This window comes from Dama dama, chromosome 23, assembly GCF_033118175.1.
Source record: "Dama dama isolate Ldn47 chromosome 23, ASM3311817v1, whole genome shotgun sequence".
NCBI lineage: Eukaryota > Metazoa > Chordata > Mammalia > Artiodactyla > Cervidae > Dama > Dama dama.
In genome coordinates, this window is record NC_083703.1 from 12,256,321 (window position 1) to 12,272,017 (window position 15,697).

At 40.3% G+C, this 15,697-nt stretch overlaps 1 protein-coding gene across 1 annotated transcript in view; it reads left to right on the plus strand.

Annotated features, from left to right (window-relative positions):
• LOC133044573 (ankyrin repeat domain-containing protein 26-like) overlaps positions 1-15,697 on the plus strand; it is a 112,576-nt gene that overhangs the window by 35,801 nt on the left and 61,078 nt on the right. The window contains exons 14-21 of the mRNA XM_061125987.1: positions 4,724-4,806; positions 7,760-7,911; positions 8,192-8,251; positions 9,376-9,525; positions 11,251-11,284; positions 11,565-11,700; positions 14,215-14,428; positions 15,138-15,321. Of these exons, the coding sequence (XP_060981970.1) occupies positions 4,724-4,806; positions 7,760-7,911; positions 8,192-8,251; positions 9,376-9,525; positions 11,251-11,284; positions 11,565-11,700; positions 14,215-14,428; positions 15,138-15,321 (1,013 nt within the window). The remainder of the gene's footprint in view (positions 1-4,723; positions 4,807-7,759; positions 7,912-8,191; positions 8,252-9,375; positions 9,526-11,250; positions 11,285-11,564; positions 11,701-14,214; positions 14,429-15,137; positions 15,322-15,697) is intronic.

Here is a 15,697-nt window from a genome sequence, read left to right on the forward strand (position 1 = left end):
CCTTGAATCTATTTGTCATGTCCACTGTATTATCCTAAGGGATTTGATTTAGGTCATACCTGGATTGTCTAGTGGTTTTCCCTACTTTCTTCAACTTAAGTCTGAATTTGGTAATAAGGAGTTCATGATCTGAGCCACAGTCAGCTCCCGGTCTTGTTTTTGCTGGCTGTATAGAGCGTCTCCATCTTTGGCTGCAACAAATAGAATCACTCTGATTTTGTCATTGACCATCTGGTGATGTCCGTGTGTAGAGTTTTCTCTTGTGTTGTTGGAAGAGGGTGTTTGCTATGACCAGTATGCTCTCTTGGCAAAGCTCTGTTCACCTTTGTCCTGCTTCACTGTGTACTCCAAGGCCAAATTTACCTGTTACTCCAGGTATCTTGTGAATTCCTACTTGTATATTCCAGTCCCCTATAATGAAAAGAACATCTTTTTTGGGTGTTAGTTCTAGAAGGTCTTGTAGGTCATCATAGAACCGTTCAGCTTCAGCTTGTTCAGCATTACTGGTCAGAGCATAGACTTGCATTACTGTGATATTTTTGAGATTGCATTCAAGTACTGCATTTGGGACTCTTGTTGACTCTAATGGCTACACCATTTCCTCTAAGGGATTCTTGCCCACAGTAGTAGACATAATGGTCATCAGAGTTAAAGTCACCCATTCTAGTCCATTTGGGTGCTCCCCTGGTAGCTCAGTTGGTAAAGAATCTACCTGCAGTGCAGGAGACCCGTGTTCGATGCCTGAGTCAGGAAGATCTCCTGGGGAAGGAAATGGCAACCCACTCCAGCATTCTTGCTTGGAAAATCCTATCGCCAGAGGAGTCTGGCGAGCTACAAATAGCCCATGGGGTCGTAAGCGTCGGCCACGACTTACGGACGAAACCACAAACCAGTCCACTTTAGTTCACTGATTGCTAAAATGTCCATGTTCACTCTTGCCATTTCCTGTTTGACCACTTCCAATTTGCCTTAATTCATGGACCTAACATTCCAGGTTCCTATGCTCTTTACAGCCTTGGACTTGACTCCCATCACCAGTCACATCCACAGCTACGTGTTGTTTTTGCTTTGGATCCGTCTCTTCATTCTTTCTGGAGTTATTTCTCCACTGATCTCTAGTAGCGTATTGGACACCTACTGACCTGGGGAGTTCATCCTTCAGTGTCCTATCTTTTTCCCTTTTCATACTGTTCTTGGGGTTCTCAAGGCAAGAATATTGAAGAGGTTTGCCATTCCCTTCTCCAGTGGACCATGTTTTGTCAGAACGTTCCAGCATGACCCGTCTGTCTTGGGTTGCCCTTCATGGCATGGCTCGCTCATAATTTCATTGAGTTAGACAAGGTTGTGGTCCATGTGATCAGTTTGGTTTGTTTTCTGTTATTGTGGTTTTCCGTCTGTCTGCCCTCTGATGGATAAGGATAAGAGGCTTATGGAAACTTCCTGATGGGAGAGACTGACTGAGGGGGAAACTGGGTCTGGTTCTGATGGGCGGGACCATGCGCAGTAAATCTTTCATCCAATTTTCACTTGACGGGTGGGGCTGTGTTCCCTCCCTGTTGGTTGACCTGAGGCCAAACCATGGTGGAGGTAATGCAGATAATGGCACCTCCTTCAACAGGTCCCACGCATGCACTGCCGCACTCAGTGCCCCGACCCTGCAGCAGGCCACCTCCGACCCTCGCCTCCGCCGGAGACTCCTGGAAAATAACACTAAAAAACGTAAAAATACAGGTACACACAATCATAATGGCTAATTCCATTAGTTATTAGCTTTCTGATATCACATATCCTGTCTGTGGAGAACTCCTGTGTGCACTCAGAACGTAATTGAGCATGGAAGTAACGTTTAGAGTTGTTGTGAAAATAGTTTTGACCTCTTGGACCCCCTGGCCCAGTGGGTCTGTGGACTTCAGGAATTCTCAGGGCACACTACAGAACCACCATTTTAAACCATTGGCATGGTTGGATGTGAAATGATAAAGGGGCCCTTGTGTTGACACAGGGTTTAAAGTTTCACTTTTACATTTCTTGCTTGTTTCTTTGATTTCTCTGAAAAAATTTAGACCTGACAGTTCCTAGACAGTTCCACGTCTAATAATGTGTTGTCCATAAATACGAATTAATTTAGCACCTTTAATCAGTCATATGGTCAGGGCTATGGTAAGAAATCATCCACTGTTTGTTTTTTCACTCCTGTACTTTTTTCTTTTCTATCCTCACCTTTGCATTTACAGAGGATTCTCAGTTATCTCCTAGAATAGTGACTACAAGTTCTAAACTCAACGTGTTTGTCTTTTTTTCCTTTTAATCTATACAGCTGAGTCATTTGTTCTTGTTTCTCTGTGAGCTTGGTAGGCCCAGGAAAAACAAATTCAAATAAAATGCCTCCAGAAGTCCGTTCAACACTGGACGATGTGAGACAGGAAAAATATAAAATAGAAGCCACTTCAGTCAGTTCATGTTGATCATTTTCTTCTCAGTCAATATGTTTTATAAAATAACGAGCAGAACCTACTCCTGCAGGGTCCCTGGATTTGTACACTTACTGGTTTCTTAAAGATTTATTTTATACTGTACCCTGAAGTTTTATATCCTAAATATTTCTGTAAACACTTCCCTCAATTCAGGCCTGCATCACCTTTTTATTCCCAGTTAATGCCGTCAGATTCGTCTTCCTCCGGTCATTCATATGCCCTTCAGATTCATCCGTCCCGTGGTGTTTAGAGTCACCAATCTCAAAAGCACACGTGACCATGAGGCACTCTGAGTCACATTAATGTCTAGACCTCGTAAAGCGCCATTGATGCGTTCATAATCTGACTTCTGCCTGACCCTAAATCTCTAGCCCTTTCTGCCCTTTGCTGTAGAATTCTGAACTGCTGTTGATGTCCTCGTCACTTGTCCCTGTTGTTCACTCGCTCAGTTGTGTCTGATTCTATGCGATCCCATGGACTGCAACACACCAGGCTTCCCTGTCCTTTACCATCTCCCAGCGCTTGCTCAACTCATGTTCATGGAGTCAGTGATGCCATCCAACCATCTCATCCTCTGTCATTCCCTTCTCCTCCCGACTTCAATTTCCCAGCATCAGGGTCTTTTCTAATGAGCCAGCTCTTCAAATCCCGTGGCCAAAGTACTGGAGCTTCAGCACCAGTGCCAGTCCTTCCAGTGAATGTTCAGACCTGATTTTGTTTAGGATTGACTCGTTGGGTCTCCTTGCAGTCCACAGGACTCTCAAGAGTCTTTTCCAACACCACAGTTGAAAAGCATCCATTCTTCGGGGCTCAGTCTTCTTTTTGGTCCAACTCTCACATCCATACATGACTATTGGAAAAGCCTTAGCTTTGTCTAGACTGACCTTTGTTGGCAAAGTAATGTCTCTGCTTTTTTTTTTTTTTTTTGTCTCTGCTTTTAAATATGCTAAGTTTGTCATCTCTTTTCTTCCACGGAACAGGCGTCCTTTAATTTCATGACCGCAGTCACCATCTGCACTGATTTTGGAGCCCAAGAAAATAAAGTCTGTCTCTGCTCCCATTCTTTCCCCATCTCTTTGCCAGGAAGTGATGGGACCGGATGCCATGGTCTTCATCAGTCCCGGTCCCTTTGCTTTGGACAAATCTCTGCCCTGTGGGGGGTGTGCTTTTCCCCCCGTCTTGCTCTACAGCCTTAAATGCTCTCCCTCTTCTGCCCTCTGTTCCCGTGACCTGTATAAGTCTGCGCACAGGCATTATCTCTAGAAAAATCATCCCTGACACCTTTTTCTATATTTTTCATTAAACTCCAGGGTCTAGTACTGAGCAGAAACCCGAGAAATAATTATTGAGCAAGAGACACTGGGACTCTTTATCATCCTAGAGGGGTGGGATGGGAGGGGGAGATTAGAAGGAGATTCAAAAGGGGAGATATATGTATACCTATGGCTGATTCATGTTGAGGTTTGACAGAAAACAACAAAATTCTGTAAAGCAGTTATCCTTCAATAAAAAAATAAATTAAAAAAAAAAAAAAAACAACGCTGTATATACCAAGGTGACTTTTAAGAGCTTATCCTCTGCAGTCTAGGAGCCAAGAGGATAGACATGTGAAGAAATAATTTACAGTTCAGATCTATATCTATCACTAGGAAAATCTAGAAAGATACACCAGAAAAATCTTTAAAGTGCTAAGGTAGCTACAAGGAAAGACATACCTCTTTATCAGGGGAAAGATGGTGGTAATCAAAGACAACTTCACAAAGCAGGTTGAGCCTCAAAAGATGAAAAGTTATTTGTCGGAAGAGTAGAGGGAAGCATTTCAGATGAAGGAACTGATAAAAGCTAAAAAGTAAGAAGAATTTTGTAAACCATGAATAATGTTGCAGTTAATGCTTGGCATGTTGTTAAAAAGGTCCTGTTATGAAGTAGAGAAGAGAAGATGTGGTGACTTTATATGTCTCTCCTGTATTTTGTTTGGTTTCTGATTGCTTTGTTCACTGATGTTTGGATCAATCTGTGACTGAATCTCTGAGTTGTTTGTGTGCCTATAATCTGGTGACATCTGGTATTTCCCGTGTGGTTTCTTGAAGTTTTTAGGTCCCTGAATGTAGTTCTTAAAGAAGTAAATATTCAGCTGAAGGTTAAGATTGATTTAATCTGTCATTTGATACAATGTCTTAGATCTGTGTTTTAAATGAGGGTTATGTCTTTTATCTAACCATTCTAAGTAATTTTAACTACACATGCAGATCTGTCAAGAGAACTAGACTTGGAAATGGTAACAGAGGAAGAACAAGATAAACTTGATGAAGATGAAAATAACCATTCACAGGTATGTAAAACTGTAAATTTCAAATTCTGATGTAGTACTGTATGAGAAAATGTGTACCAAACAAGGCAAATTAGAATGCAAAGATAAGTTAAAACCCATCTCAAATGAGTTAAAGCGGAAGTTCAGTGAAATTTTGTGAGTAATAACCACATTATGGTTTGTCTTGAGGAAGATCCACTACGTGATAACCCTAAAGAAGGAGCAAACCCAAAGGAAATATCTCCTAATCTCACAAATAATATACCTGATTGTGAGGAAAAAGATGCATTTGGAGTATCTGTCTCTCTAGTATTCCAAGCATTTCCTGAACAAAAAGAACCCAGTCTCCAAAATGTTTTTCTGTGGTCTGTAAACTCTGGGTCCCTTGGATAGACTTGTCGGTCATCTTCAAAGCTTTGTTTCCCTGAAAATAAAGTAGATTTTGAAAATTATCACCTAGACATTGAACATGTGTTTATGAAAACTGAGGAGAGTTTTTATAATGATACAGCAAATGAAAAAGTAGGGGAGCCAGTAGTTATATTCGAAGTGAAAGACCAAGAGATTGATATGCAAATGTCACAAAATATGAGGCAAGATCCCACTAATCAGACATTAGACATGGGACAGGCATGTCATTCTAGTCTGTGGCTTGTCTACTCTGGTAAGATGAAACATGTGATTCAAATAAAAATTCACGTCCCCCTTGCTGTTGTTAAAATACTGATCTGAAAAATAAAGCAATACAGGACTGGTTCCAGAAGCCACTGCATGCAGATAATTGCAGTGCTAGTGACAATAAAAGCATGGAACCCGAGTTAGAAAATGGGAATTCTTTTCCACCTAATAGTCACAACGCATCTGAAGTGTATGTAAATGAAGAATTAGAGAAGAATATGCAGAGGTTGAAGAATGAAATAGACATGTTACAAGTAGAGTTGCTGGCTCTGGAAAAAGAGAAAATTCAACTTCCAAAAGAGGTGGAGGTTCATTTTCTCTTGCTTTGGTTTTTCTCTTTCTTGATGATCTGGTCCATTTTGATTTTCCACTTATGAATAAAGCAGGGTCATCCAAGGAGGTAATTGTGTAGAAATCGATTATTATCTGAATAATAGGAATTCAGGAAACTATTTTCATGGCTTTTGTCCTTCCATCAATTCTAGTATCTAATTCTTCTATGTCAGTCTTTCATATGGACTGGGAAAGTCATTCAGCTATGTACCATGTGGTCTTCTGAGCCAGAATAAGCACCATGGAAATTGCTTAAGACGTATAATCAGCTAGGGTTTTGTGGTGTTTTTCCCTTTAACTCTGTTGGGTTAAATATAAGCTGTGTTTCCACAGAATGGGAAGGAAGCACTGACTGAGATGGGACATGAACACGTGTTCCCTCTACGCTCTTCACTGTGGTTCAACACGTGTGAGCTTCTCTGCTTTCTGCAGTCGCTGGGCACTTAGATTTCCAGCACGGCCGCTTCAGGGTCTTTTTAACAACAAATACGTGTGCTCCCACCTGTGCTTTAATCACTCTCCCAGATGTTTCTTTTGAGACAGATCTTTCCAGTATGTTGTTTTCTAAAATGTGGAAAGTTTTGACAGGTGTGATTTTCTTACATAGATAGTGTGTGTGCGTGTGTGTGTGTGTGAGAAAGTTGCTCAGTCGTGTCCAGCTCTTTGTGAACCCTCGGACTGTAGCCTGCCAGGCTCCTTTGTCCATGGAATCCCCCAGGCCAGAAAGAATACCAGAGTGGGTAGCTGTTCCCTTCCCGGGGATCTTCCTAACCCAGGGATGGAACCCAGGTCTCCCGCATTGAAGGTGGATTCATTTGAGCCACCAGGAAAGCCCATAGGTACTATAAACCCTGAGCAGAAAAGAAAAAAAAAATTAAGTGTTTATCTGCAAAGAAGAAGACTGAGCTTTGAGATGCTGTGAGCTTTTTCTTTCTTCAGTAATAGGTTTTTAAAAAGTATTTGTTTGCTCTTTTGTGTAAGAGGTGCTTTGACTGAGTTTGAACAACACACACACAAAAAAAAGAAACAAAAACAACTCCAAGTATTCTCCTGTAAAAAAAAAAAAAGAAAGGCGGGGGGATGAGCCCTACCCCCAACTAAGGCATTGAGTTACTGTGCCAATGTCACACTTTTTACTTATCTGATTAATCTGATGAATTCATTTGGTAATATGTCACATTCAATGTTCCAGAATTGTATCATCTCTTTTGGTGCCATAAAATGCTAGGGAGTGCCAGTTTAGGGGCCTGACACAAAACCTTGAGCATTTTTTTATTTTATTGCTGTTTTTGGTCAATAATGGGGCAGTACTAGGTAATTATTTCTATACCCTCTAGCTGTAAGGTTTGGTGGTTATTGAATGTGGAATTGGGAAGCATTACTAATATTGCAGAATTCCACACTCACTAACAACTCCTCAGTTTCATTCTGCTCCTTGTGTTTTGGTAAACTCTGGTTCATTTAATTTACTGAACACCATCACTTTTTTGCTATCTCCTGGATCCAAGTGAAAAAAGAATTGTAAAAGGCAGAAGGGAAAGAATAGGTTTAGTGCAGAGAGAAGAATGTTTCCTTTCTGAGGTGCGAAGGTGTCACTTCCTCTACATCTGGGTGTTTAATGGAAAATGCAGGTGGTAAAGACGAAAGAGGACAGATTTTGTGTCTTTGTCTTTCTATTTCTCTGTCGCTGCCAGTCAGGTGGGGAAGACTGAATATAAATAATTACATCTTATTAAGAAAGCGGTTTTTGAAATTTTGGGAATTTTGTTTCTTTTCCTCAAATAGAAAGGAGCAAATTTTACAAAATTTCAGTGACTTGTACGTGATAAAATTAAAATGAACACAAAAATATTTTTATCACTTAAATTCAAGGTGAACACTTGAGTCAAATAATAAAATTGAAACCAAAGATCTTTATAATAAATACATAGCAATTATTCTTAGTGTTAAACTTTGATTAAAGGTTGAAGAAGAAAAGAAGCACAAAAGTAGTGAAGTGGAAGTATCAGACAATGTATGCGATGCTGCTGATGAGAGGGGATTGATTGAGCAGAGAAGGAGTGGAGGAAACAGCAATCAGGAGTTTCCTGCTATGCAGAATGAAGGTTCTTATAGGTAAGCCTATATCAATATTTAACAGCAGGTCACTTGTTATTTTCCTATAAAATAATTTCTAACTTGAGCTAATGTTTGTGATGTACAGATTTTATATTTTACTAGAGATATAGTTATTTTTAATACTCTTGTCCTTTAACCTTATTACTAGACTTCCTTCGTTAACATACCACTATGTTACATATTAGAGTATTCTGGATTTGACTGCATACTTGCCTTAGTGAGTGTGTTGTATATTTAAATTTATTTTATGTCACTAATGAACATCCTTTCATTTCAGTTTGAGGACTTCTTTCAGCATTTCTTATGAGGCGGGACTAGTGGTGATGAACTCCCTCAGGTTTGCTTTGTCTGGGAGAGTTTTTATTTCTCCTTCACTTCTGAAAGACAGCTTCTCTGGATCGAGTCCTCTCGGTTGGCAGGTTTTCCTCCTAGCACTCTGAGTGTGTCCATGGATGGAGGCCAAACTGCTGTTGATGGCGGGAGAGCCGATGAAGCATCGGTCTTTCAGCCATGCTGCTGCTGTCACCGCATCGTGCGGGTGGTTTACAAGTAAACTCTCCTCCCCTGGCCCAATATTTCCCTGACTTCTTCTTTCATGGTATATGTGCCTCATGTCATTTGAAATACCGCCTGAATGAAGTGTTACTTTTTCTGTGAATTCTCTTTTTATTTATTTCTGGCTGCGCTGGGTCCTTGCCGCTGCAGTGCTTGGGCTTCAGTGTGGTGGCTTCTCTTGATGCTGAGCGCGGGCTCTAGGGTGCTGGCTTCGGTCGCTGTGGAGCACGGTTTAGTTGCACCATGGCATGTGGGCTCTCCCCTGACCAGGAATCGAACCCCTGCCCCCTTTATTGGCAGCACTGGACCACCAGGGACGTCCCTAAGTTCACCATTATTATATTTAGTAGCAAAATAAAAAATATAGTGTAAATCTACTTGTGACTCCCATGTGTAAGAGTCAAGGTGCTTAGCCAGTGGATTCCATCCGGGTTTCCAGTGTAACCCTTGAGGTTCTTCTCAGTGTCTTTCCAGATGCATCTCTCTACTTCCTTCCATGTATTCTGTGCTCTTCCTTCCAGGTTCCTCGGAAACATTGTAGATGCCCTATGCCTGATGTTTGTGCTCACATGCGAATCTCCAAGTGGAATGATTTTCTCCCTTTTCTGTTTCTCCTGACCTCCTCTCTTCACTTCTTCTGCAAATCCTTCCTTATTTCACTTATCACTTTCATATGTCAACTTTTATATATCATATTGTATCATAAACGTATCTGTGTTTGAAGGAAGAATTTGTTTTCTTGCATATGGTTAGTACTTCATAACTATTCTGTGAATTAATCAATGACTTAAGATGGGTAAGAGTTGGGATTTTATAAGAATTGGTTTTTATTCTTTATCAGTTGAATTATTAGAAAACACTGGCTTTTTTGTGGACTTTTTAAAGTAGCAATCCTGGTGTGCACAGGAAGGACGTAAAGAAAAAGAACAATGGCAAATGGACACCAGGAGGATGTGTGATTGCACCAATATTTGAAAAGACCGATTCGCTGACTGGTGGTCTGCTGCACGTGAATGATGACAGCATTTTGAGGGAAGTGGCTCAGAGTGATGACAGGTACCTTCTCCAGATTCCTTGTTTCTAGGGGAAGAAGTATTAGCACTGAGTTCTTCTGGAAATAGAGCGGCATTCTACAGTGCTCAGGCCAAGACAAGAGGTTGCTCACCTCTAGTGACGGACACTGCCGAAAGGTCACGGTGAGGACAGTGCCTCTGGCCGGACATCATTTCAGTAAATAGCCCCCTTGGAAGCTGGACTGTAGGGAATACACGTAAACGTTCCGTAGGGAATGTTATTGGGACAGGCAGTGAAGAACTGGATGGTAACTGAAGAGGAATTGGAGTTCACAGGTGTTTCTTGTTTTATGTTAAGAAGGGAGCTTTTAGAGTGTGTATGCTATTGGAAATGAGCCAGCAGAGGATGTGTTTATTTAGTTTAGTCTTGTTTGCATTTCCAACCCTAGAAAGCTTATTGATTGTATGGCATTATCTTTAAAGTATTATAGTAACCTAATTGTACATAATACTCCTGTTCATGTATAGTTTTATGGTAAGGGCTTGTTCATTGGTTCTGAAGTGTAAAATTCCTGTGTAATGGACTATGCAGATGATTGCTTAAGTTAATTGTATCATATATAGATTTTCAAAAATTACATAATTGTGAATTTACAAACACTTAGGCTATACTGAATAGGATATGGTCATTCCTTGATGATTCCAGTTGATAGTGACATGGTGAGTAGCTATGATTTTGTAAGGTGCTCTGAAACATCACATCATATTAACCTTCATAGTTGTTTATAGATTCCAGGGAAAAGGGGAAGATTTTGTTTCTATTTAATAGAAAAACATTATTAGCAGTCTTTCACAAGTTATTCCTTTTGGATGATAAAGATCTAAATGACAAAAACCGTGCTTCCTGTACTAAGAGTGTCGTTAACACATACTGTGTGCTCAATACACGTACGTCAGATGCAGGAAGAAGCAGCAGAGTGGTTGAATGAATGCCTGTTGATGAATTTCTTTACAAAAAAACAAAACCTCATGGACAGTAGATTTCCAGTCTTGCCTACCTCTGAAGTCTTTTTAATTTTTGAGAAATATGTTTTAAGATTCAGAAATCATTTTTTATAGCTATAGCTAGACCTGACATAGTACTATAGATTCATTTGCTATCATATTACTTCAAAGGCTTTTCAGTCTTACTTTCTCAGCACATTTAGGAAGAGCAGTGTTGACGCTGACTCCCTGGTTGAATTCTGGGAGGTTGGTGACGTGCTGAGGGACGTGGGCACGTCCCGCAGCCTCTGTGTGTGCCCATCTCCCAGAAGGACTGTGAGGCCTGAATGCCTGCAAGACACGTCAGGTGCTTCTAACAATGCATGGATGATGCATAGGATGTCCTCAAAAAGCTAGCATCTTGGTCATTCAAATGGGTTTCTTTCTTAGAAGGACTGGAAGAATACTTCCTAGACAGGTCACATTGCCATAAAAGTTAGTTCTTATTGAAAAGAACAGGTGCAAAAAACACTGGTATACTGTTTCCTATCACACAACGCAAGTAACTTTATGTTTTTCCTTTTCCTTGGATCTAACTTTAATACTTTATTAATATTACTGATATATTTTCTGTGTTCTTTAATGCTGCTCTTATTTATTTCTGCATCCTTTATAGACAATTACTTGCCAATGCAAAGAGTTTATATAAAACAGAAAAGTTTAGGTATTGTTTGTATTTTTGAATATTTACTATTAGCCTGAAAAGAATCATTTGTTCTTTTAGGCCTGCAAGGATAACACCGCATGAAAAGAAGAAGGTATAGTAAAAAAAAAATGAACTTTCAAGAATATTATCCTTGTTGCAAATACTTTGTAAAAGGAATAGTGGTAAAATAGAAAATCTTCCTTTGTTCTAGAGAGGTTGACTTTGAACACATCATCTAGAAACCCTGTTGATAAAGTTATCCTTTTGATAAAAATCTCTTCTTCTAAGAAATGTCTGTTTTTGTTTGGATACAGAGATTTGTCACCTCTGTACACTTAGTATATTTTATACATATTTTAAGGACGTTGTGAAACAGTATTATTTACGTGTAGGTCAAAGAACAAATTAATTATGTGAACGACCTGGATGACTTAACTCAGTCTTCTGAGACTGTTTCTGAGGATGACGACATGCTTTACTCTACGATTTCCACTTTGCAAGTAGAACCTCTCGACGTGGGGTGTAAAGGTAGGAGCGCAGTGTAAATGTTAACGGAAAGCCTGTCTGTGTACAGCGTAGGGATATGTGCACACCTTGTCAGTTCTGCTCTAGAGCCAGGGATATGTTACAGTGCTGGGCATCTCAGGAGTATGTTTTGCTTTGAAAGGACATGAAGGTGAGTGTATCCTGTGAGCCACAGGCCTGTGATCCTCCTCACTCACTGAACCTTCTGTTGACGCTTCTTTCCTGTGCCTTCACCCAAGGTCAGGTGAGCATCATTTCCCTCCTAGTAACTGAAATCATCTCAGGACTTCTTTCCCTGCCACTCCCCCTGGCAGAACCTCAATCTGCACAGCAACTGTAATTATTGCCTATTTTTAAGCATTCAGGTCTCATCATGCGACCCCCTTGCTTCAAGCCCAACTGTTGCCTCTCTTTGCTGCTGCTTTCTGGTTAAAGGTCACAATTGTGTAGTTCCATCTGGTTTTAGTTTTTACCCTTCTTTCTACATGAATTTTAGAATCAGCTCGTCAGTTCCCTAAAATGTCTGCTGGTCTTAACGTTTTTGTTTTCCTTCCATTCAAAATACGTTGTCCTTTCTCTTTTCATTACCTCTTTGATCCAAGGGTAATTTATTTTTTTATTTTTTTTGGAATTAATTAATTAATTTATTTTTTCAGTGGGTTTCGTCATACATTGACATGAATCAGCAATAGATTTACACGTATTCCCCATCCCGATCCCCCCTCCCACCTCCCTCTCCACCCGATTCCTCTGGGTCTTCCCAGTGCACCAGGCCCGAGCACTTGTCTCATGCATCCCACCTGGGCTGGTGACCTGTTTCACCATAGATAATATACATGCTGTTCTTTCGCAACATCCCACCCTCACCTTCTCCCACAGAGTTCAAAAGTCTGTTCTGTACTTCTGTGTCTCTTTTTCTGTTTTGCATATAGGGTTGTCGTTACCATCTTTCTAAATTCCATATATATGTGTTAGTATGCTGTAATGTTCTTTATCTTTCTGGCTTACTTCACTCTGTATAATGGGCTCCAGTTTCATCCATCTCATTAGAACTGGTTCAAATGAATTCTTTTTAACAGCTGAGTAATATTCCATAGTGTATATGTACCACAGCTTCCTTATCCATTCATCTGCTGATGGGCATCTAGGTTGCTTCCATGTCCTGGCTATTATAAACAGTGCTGCGATGAACATTGGGGTGCACGTGTCTCTTTCAGATCTGGTTTCCTCAGTGTGTATGCCCAGGAGTGGGATTGCTGGGTCATATGGCAGTTCTATTTCCAGTTTTTAAAGAAATCTCCACACTGTTCTCCATAGCGGCTGTACTAGTTTGCATTCTCACCAACAGTGTAAGAGGGTTCCCTTTTCTCCACACCTTCTCCAGCATTTATTGCTTGTAGACTTTTGATCCAAGGGTAATTTAGATTCGTGTGATTTAGTTTCCAAATATGGAGAGTTTTCCGGAGATCATTCTGTGCTCTTCCTCCTCATGATTTGTTAGGTGCATCCAGAGGGGCCCTGGGGCTAGGGCTGATTGTTTCCTGCCTTGGAGGCAAGACCTTGCTGACGACCCTGTTCATTCTGCTGGCAAGTAGTTTTTCCAGCCTGGTTCAGGAGAATAGATAGAATTCCTTGGAGTGAGTGAGCACCAGGCACCATTTCCTGTAGTCTTTTCAGATGGTTTCGCCCTGGTCTCATGTGGTTTCTCACACATGTGCACTGTTCATTCCTCTGCTTAATACCCGAGGGGCTCCTCCTCAGATCTCCAGGGTCGTCTTTCTGTGTTCCACTCTCTCCTCTCCACGGTTCTGACCTGCGATCTCTGCCCGCGTTGGTTTCCCCAGACTCTCAGCTTCATCACCTCCACTTGGGAAGTCTGGTGGACTCAGCTTCCATTCCTTCTCCCCCCTGTGGCGGCCTGGAAATTCCCTCCAGGCAGTGAGCTGGGGCATTCCTTAGGCTAACCTCCTGTGTTTCTGGAATCATTGTCCTTCATTCCCTGAAGTCCTTTGTCGTGAAATTCATTGTTTCCTGTATTTTGTCGGTGTTGTTTTTGCTTGCTGCGCTGAGGAAGGTAAACCCATAGCTGTTCCCTCTGTCTTGGTTAGAAACACATGGCAGCTGGAGACTGTCCACAGGGTTGTTCCTCCTCCTCTGCTCACCACTTCCTGCTCATCCTTCGTGTCTCAGTGTGACACCTCTTTCCCAGGGAAGTCTTTCCTGGACCCAATCTGTGTCAAGTTCTGTTGTGTTATCATAGAACTGTCTCTTCTTATAGTATCTATCTGAGGTCATAATTCTTTGATTTGTCTTTCTCTTGTACTAGACTTCAAGCTAAACAAGAGCCAGGGGCGTCTATTTTATTTTCAGATCTTAGAATAATGTCTTCCACTTTATAGACACTTAATATTTGTTCAGCGCCTGGATGAGTGACTGTGAAAGGCACAGTTCTTTATATTCAAAAATTACTCACATAATTTTTTGTGTGTGTCTATCTTTGTTTTCTTCGTCATGCAGATTTTGGTAGCTTGTTGAAAATTCGGGATGCAATTTTTTCCTATGAAAGATCAGTAGATTTTCAAAGAAGTCACTGTGAACTACTTAGAGGAAAAATTTACAAAATGAAAAGTAAGGTTCGTGGGCTACAAAAAGAGCTGTCAGAAACCAAAGAAGTAAAATCACAGTTAGAGCATCAGAAAGTAGAGTTGGAACTAGAGCTCGGCAGCTTGAGGTACCGTACATCTCACTTTTAAAGAAATGTTTGAGCTGTTGTTTCGTATAATACTGCAGAGATGTAGGCGTGTTATAAGGACTAACTTATCCTCTTGGATTTTACAGGAGAGAAAGTGTATTATGGAGTATGAAATTCTTGGAAATAATATAGCAGGTTCTTAACAGTGAATGCTTCTAATAGCCTAACGTATATTTTTCCAAATCATCATTTTCATGACCATACAGGAGTCCACCATAATGGAATCCCCATTAGTTATTTACCAAATTGACTTTCGGTTGTTTTTCACTTTTCTGTATTCTATTTAATACTGCAAGGAACATCTTTTCTATAAATTCATTTCTGCCTTTTCAAATTATTTTGAATACATTTTTCTTTAATGATATTGTGTTATTTGGTTAAAGTATGAGAAGTTTTAAAAAGGCTTGTGATCTATATTTCTAAACTGTTCTTCAAAGAGTTTATATTACTTTACATTCCCACCCACAGATGTATGAAGTAGCCATTTTTCTCAAGACAAAAGAAAAACAAAGTTGTATGCAATTTGATTCTTAACCCTGTGTATGAAAACAGTGATCATTATTAAGTGTTTTTCATTGCATTCCCCCCATTTTTATTATTTTAAACATTGTGAAGTGGGAACAAAAGTTATTGCAGCAACAGCGAATAATCCCATGATTTTCTAAGAAGAGCTCTCTAAATTTTTCAGATTCGCCTTAAAGCAAGAAGAAGAGACGAGAAGAAACACTAATATGTCATATGAAAAAATTAGGGAGCAGTTAAGAAGAGTAGAAGACGAACATAGTAAAGAAATTGAAATGAAACAGCAATTAGAGTTCAGTCTCCGAGGACTCGAAATGGAACTGAAGACTGTGAGAAACAATTGGAATCAGGTAGAGCAATCTGTGGTGAAAACTTCAAATTTCTAAGACTATTTCTCAATATTATTTATAATGTCCCCTTTTTTGGAAAAGTACCATCTTATTTAGTGTTGTGCCATTTATTTAGTGTTACAGGAAATTTTAGGTTACTTCTTAAAAACAAAAGCAAAGAAATTCAAAATTCCCCAAGTAACAAGGCCAGAAATAAGAATTCTGTAATCCTGAAATGTTGGGTGCAGTTTTTCGATCAGAGGGAGGAAGAGGTCATGTCAGTAGCTCACACAATAGTTACTGAGAAACCACAGGGTTGAGATTGGTGTAGAAACTGGAGGTTAAGCTCTTCGCTCGCCTCAGGCGACAGATCCTTCTGCCTTGAAGGACAATTGGT